This window comes from Chaetura pelagica, unplaced genomic scaffold (genome assembly GCF_000747805.2).
Source record: "Chaetura pelagica isolate M959 unplaced genomic scaffold, ChaPel_1.0 scaffold40, whole genome shotgun sequence".
Lineage (NCBI taxonomy): Eukaryota > Metazoa > Chordata > Aves > Apodiformes > Apodidae > Chaetura > Chaetura pelagica.
In genome coordinates, this window is record NW_009952160.1 from 1,474,791 (window position 1) to 1,481,048 (window position 6,258).

Consider the following 6,258-nt stretch of genomic DNA (forward strand, 5'->3'; position numbering starts at 1 on the left):
CTGTGCAATCAGAGTCCACTGGCAGCAAATCCACTGGCCACAAAATCCAAGTCCAGTGGCCAAGTTCACCCCTCGTGGCACCTTCAGGGAATGTTCCACCATGTTCCTCTATGAGTGCAGGGGCACAGCTGCCATCTTGCCATGGGCTACAGGGAAGCTTCTGCTTGGGCACCTTTTTCCCCTTCTTCCTCACCAACCACCAGCACCAGTGCTTCTCCAGCACAGCTCTTCTCCTTTAAGTGCTCCTCTGCTCAGGTGTCATTTCAGTTCTTTTATGTGTTAATTCTCTGAGGCACATCTATTGTCCCTCTAATGGCTCCTTGTCTGGTTTTGGAGCAGGGGGAGCTTCTCAGCTTCTTACCAGAGCCACTCCTGAGGCCCTTACCCTGCTAACAAAAAATCCACCAAACGAAACCAGAAGAGTGACAATTTTCTTGCCATTACATTTTTAGGTATATTGTGTAACTGTCTCTTAATACTGTCAGGGCAACACAAGCCAACCTCTTTGAAATAGCATTTAAGAAGTCTATTTGTGAGAAAATTATCATTGTGACTAACACTCTGCAGCTCTTCAAAATTTTGGACTGTTCATGCCTTTAATCAGCTTAAGTCTATTTTTACATAAAACAGAGATTGACATAAACATATTTGTATATTTAAAATTTTAATCTTTAAGTTGAAACTAAGTTCCTCTCTCTTAAATGAGGAGTTTCATGATTTAAGACAAACACAAGAACTATCCGGCATTTTAGTAGTGATTCACTTGCTAATTTCTGTGCTGTTGTTGATTCAGTGTGAAGTCACATTTGTGTTATTAAAAAGCTATCCAGTATTTATTCTTAAAAACAATGTGTTACAGCATAAACAATGACAGATACTCTACCCTTCTTGACCTCTTTCATTAGATTTAGGTATTATTTCTATTCATGCCTATAATTGGATTAGGATATGAGCATTTTGCAAAATTAATATATATGTTGACTGTAGGAAATACAGGCAAACTTCACAGAATTACTGTTTTATTTGCTTCTTGATGCCGTTTATCTTCCTCACCTGTATTTTTTTTGTGTCAAAAGCTTTTTTGAAAAAACATAATGAATCAGCCACTTTTGATATGTAGTTGTGATTAATAGTCTTTTATGCATGTTTAATAAGACACTCATACGTCAATATTTACTTTTTCCTGCTGAAAAAAAATTTTAGATAATAGTTGTATATTTCTGTAATCTTTCAATATAGAAAGTATTAACAGAGCTATTATAACTTCTAGAGTCTGTGTACCTGTATCCTTATAAGAGGGAGAAAATAATGGAGTCAAAAGTAGTTTTGACTTTTCTGTCATCCTGTATGTAGTAGAATGCCAGTTCTTGTGCATGCTTTCCTATAATAAACCTGTGCTTGGAACTAAATTGAAATGCATTAATGGAAATACTGCATGTAAGAAAATCTCCATATAATTCTCAGCATTTTGTACCAAAAGTGAGTTAACCATGTTTTTTTACAAATATGCTACATGTATGTATATCTTCTGTTTATTTGTTTCCTTGGTCAGATTTCCACATTGAAGAGGCTATAGAGTGGCCTGGGCTAGACCTCAAACTAGGTCAAGTTTCTGGGTTGGCTTTGGACTCTGAAAATAACCTAGTTATCTTCCATAGAGGTGATCATGTTTGGGATGAAAAGTAAGTAGATGCTCTGCTGAATGGCATGTTAAAAGGTCAGATTGGTGTGTGCTATTTGTATGTCTTCTCAAGACCAGACAAATTGCAGTTCCTTTGCAATTTAAAATTCCATTCTTTGTCTCAAAGTGCCTTCAGGAGTCTCAGAATGAAAGTGGTAACTGACAGTTTCAAGATGATGGGGTTAGTACATCTTTAAACAGTAAAAATGTGTCTCCAAAGAAAAAGAGCACTGTACGTTATGTCCTTAAACTGGATAACCATGTTAGTATGATGTTCTCTGAGGTGAATTATCCCTGCTTCTCCAGGTTTTTCAGCAGAACTAATTAGTCTGGGAGAATGATGTTTTAGTATGGTTAAGATATGCAAAGATAGCTGCAGTGTATCTTAATTCTGTTTTGTCTTTATGTCCACTGAACAAAATTGGATTAATAGAATCATGGAATACCAGGTTGGAAGGGACCTCAAGGATGATCTGGTCCAACTTTTCTAGGTACTACCATAGTTTATAAAAAGATGACTCAACTCCCTGTCAAGCTGAGACTTAAAACTGTCCAATGAGGTGGAATCTGCCACTTCCCTTGGGACACTAAAATTACCTCTTGTGTCCAGTCGCACCTTCTTCTTTGTAGGTACTTCCTTTTCCTTTTCCTTTTCCTTTTCCTTTTCCTTTTCCTTTTCCTTTTCCTTTTCCTTTTCCTTTTCCTTTTCCTTTTCCTTTTCCTTTTCCTTTTCCTTTTCCTTTTCCTTTTCCCTCTCCTCTCCTCTCCTCTCCTCTCCTCTCCTCTCCTCTCCTCTCCTCTTTCTTCAGTTGCGTATCTACTGAAAACTGCACATCGCAACTTACCTCATTTCTGAAAGGTCACAGCTCATTCTTACATAAATAATAGTTTGTCCTATTCAAGTGACATAATTTTAGTACTAATTTCTCTGTGAAATTTAAGGGAATTGAGCTTCAGAGTAAAATTTGCTCCTCTCCTCTCCTCTCCTCTCCTCTCCTCTCCTCTCCCCTATAATAACAGTAGCAGCTTTTCAGTAGCTGTACCATTTCTTCTGTTCATGATTTAAAAAAAACCAACTAACTCCTTTTATATAACTCAAGTTCTTTTACCACATCATCTCCTCAATTTCAGAGCAGTTTTTGCTATATATAGCATGTGCTATTCAGATTGAAAACAACTAGAAATATTCATTTGGCTGAGAAATGAATCAGTGGGAAGTCATTTTACGTTAAAAAGTACATACTATTCATGGAATTTATAAAAGACATAATAAAGAATACACACTGCCTTCTTGTTATTGCATTCTTAACAAGCTGGACAGGTTAATTAAAGCTGAGCACAGTACCACAAAGGTAATGGATATTGATCAAAAATAGTGCTCAGCCTTGTACCTTCAGGGGTTATGAGATCATAGAATCATAGAATAAGAATTATAGAATGGTTTGGGTTGGGAGGGACCTTAGAGATCACGTAGTTCCAACCCCCTGCATGGGACACCTTTCACTAGATCAGGTTGCTCAAGGCCCCATCCAACCTGGTCTTGAAGATCTCCAACAGGGAGCATCCACAACCTCCCTGGGCAACCTGTTTCAGCATCTCACCACCCTTGAAGGAAAGAACTTTTTCCTAATGTCCAACCTGAATCTCCCCTCTTTAAGCTTCAGGTCAGATAGTTTGTCTAAATTTACTATGTATCCCACCAGAAGGACATTAGGTTTAGCAGTAAATTGTTTGTATTACTGTGAAGTGGCCAGCTGAGAAGTTGAAAAGAAAAATAGCTTTGGAATTGCATTTGGGTTTGAAATTAGAAGGGGTGACATATGCAACATATTTTAGTAGTCCTTTGATATCAAACTGCAGAACCTAATTAGAAAACCATGCTGCAGAACAGTATGACATAGAATAGTAAGGTGTTCAGTTATTTTGTTTGTTTGGTTTTGGTATTGCTTCTTTTAAAGTAGCAGTAGTCAAATTAGTATGGATGTATCTTCACTGATCAGTTGAAACAAGGAAGACCCTCTTCACACTTTGAGAAAGGTGTTTCCCATGAGGTACCAGCAGGCCTGGTGCTATATAGGCCATCCCATTGTCAAACAATGCAAAATCGTTGTGGTGACACCAGCTACAAAGCCACCTGTACTCACTGGCTGTACTCACCTGTCATTGCCTGTAACTGAAAGAAGAGACAAAAACTTCTCATCTATTACCACCCCCAAGTCCTTCTCCTCAGGACTGCTCTCTAGCCATTTTGCCCCCAGCTTGTATTTGTGTCTGGGGTTGCCCTAACCCCAGTGCAGGCCCTTGCCCTTGATCTTGTTGGACTTCATGACATTGACATTAGCCCACCTCTCAAGCCTATCAAGGTCTCTCTTTATGGCATCTGTTCCCTTTAGGGTGTCAACTGCTCCACACAACTTGGTATTGTCTGGAAACTTGCTGAGGATACACTCAAATCTCATTGTCCATGTCTCCAACAAAGATGTTAAACAGCACTGGTCCCAGTACTGACCCCTGAGGAATGCCACTCATTACTTACCTACACTTGGGACAGTGAGCCAACTCAGTGTCGCAACTCTCTGGGTGCAGCCATCCAGCCAATCACTTATAAGTGGTACATCTGTCAAATCCATGCCTTGTCAGTTTGGAGACCAGGATGTCGCGTGGAACTGTGTCAAATGCCTTTCACAAATCGAGGTAGAGGACGACAGTTGCTCTGCCACTATCCACCATCTCTGTAGCCTTATCATGGAAGGCTACCAAATTGGTTATATATGAAGACAGTATTGCTTTTCCACATTAAAACTTCTAGACATTAATACCTAATGTTATGGAGACCTGAGGCTACTAGGACTGTGCAATATAAAGTTTTAGTAGATTTGTTCATAACCTTCTCTGTGACTACAAAGTATATTCTTGTTTATCAAGTTGCATCAATCATAGTGGGATTTCTCTTGGGATTAACAAATTTATTAAAAAGTGCAAGGTGGGAGGGATGAAGTTATGTCTTGTATTCATACATTTTTCATCTATAGTCAAATACCATTTCCTATCATTCAAACTTAAATTTTGTTCAAAATATTTTACATTCTATTTACCTTCACTAAATGCTGAAGGTATATTTAAGCAGGTTAGAGTAATAGCTTCTCCACTGGGGTACAGACAACTGTATTTTTTACTCTTTGTTAAGCATATTATAATTTTATGCCTGCAAAATGTCTTCTGGAAAGTTAATCCTGGTTCTTAATGTCTGAAACAGTGACATGTTTGAGTGTTATTAATATGTTCCATGTATCCCGAAAATTTGGTATAGATTTGTGTGGGTAGGAGAAATACATACCATCTCCTACAGTCTCCTGCAGGCACATGCTGAAAAGGATAGCAACTGTGATACCTGAATTTTACAGTAGTAAGCTTTAGCAAAACAATGGCTTATGTTTGAAAAGCAAAAAAACAAGGCACACAAATGTGCACACACTGTTTTAGACAGTCTGAAATATACTTGTTCATACTGGCAATTATGCCCTGATTAGTAGCTCTGTTTTTACTTAGACTACATGGTTTGATTTCCCATTTCTCATTTGCCACAGCAAAGAAAGGAAAAAAGAACAATTAAAAAAGGGAAGGTTTTGGGTTTTTTCTTGCTTACATTAGAATTATCCTAATTGTTGCTGTGTTGAGCTGGTGCTCCTTTAGTTTGGAAGTCAGAAGTTTAGTAGGAAATGCAGACATCCAACACTGTAACTCTTACATTTATACAATAATGTAATAAGGTTTATTTAAAGAAAAAAAACATAGCCAGTAATCCCACACTGGAATTAAACTAAAAAACTCAGCTTTAAGTTGTGTGCGTATCGGTCATCAGTGAAACTTTCTGACGCTGGCTTTCTATTCCATTATTTTGGTGTAGTTCTTTTGACAGCAAATTTGTTTATCAGCAAAGAGGACTTGGACCAATTGAACAGAACACAATTCTTGTCCTGAATCCAAGTAATGCAAAACTGCTTCATTCCATGGGTAAAAATCTGTAAGTATTTTTTGCTTTTATCCATGGGACTAACGTTTTTTGTATCTTTTACTCCAAAAAGTCCCCACATCCCTTTTCACATGTTTTATATTATATTGTGAGATTGTAACCTCTGAATACATTTAAATTAATAAATAAATAAAAATTGCAAGGTCAACAATTAACAAATGTAATTTGCCATCTTTACCACCTCTGATTTCTAGCAATTCATACAATTTCATCTACCAGATTAACAGAAATCCTGAGCTCATGAGTATTGTAAATTGTCCTTAAAGGTAACATGTAAAGTTATATTTTCAATGGAATTCTACAGATAGCTAATTTGTTTTCAACTTGTTTCTTCTACATTTGTACTTGCAGATTTTATTTACCGCATGGTTTGAGCATAGATAAAAATGGCAACTACTGGGTCACTGATGTAGCTCTCCACCAGGTATGTTTTTGAAGCTTTAATATTAGGATCTTAATATTTTGTAAAAAAAAAGAAAAAAGTTTTCATTTTCCCAGGCATCTGACGTAAGTTGTTTCTCTATAATATAAATATTATAATAGA

General features: G+C 37.3%; 1 protein-coding gene across 4 annotated transcripts in view; it reads left to right on the top strand.

Annotated features, from left to right (window-relative positions):
• PAM (peptidylglycine alpha-amidating monooxygenase) overlaps positions 1 to 6,258 on the top strand; it is a 61,450-nt gene that overhangs the window by 41,447 nt on the left and 13,745 nt on the right. For all 4 annotated transcript variants that reach the window (XM_010007208.1, XM_010007209.1, XM_010007207.1 and 1 more), the window contains 3 exons: positions 1,553 to 1,682; positions 5,589 to 5,705; positions 6,066 to 6,138. In XM_010007208.1, coding sequence (XP_010005510.1) covers positions 1,553 to 1,682; positions 5,589 to 5,705; positions 6,066 to 6,138 — 320 coding nt within the window. The remainder of the gene's footprint in view (positions 1 to 1,552; positions 1,683 to 5,588; positions 5,706 to 6,065; positions 6,139 to 6,258) is intronic.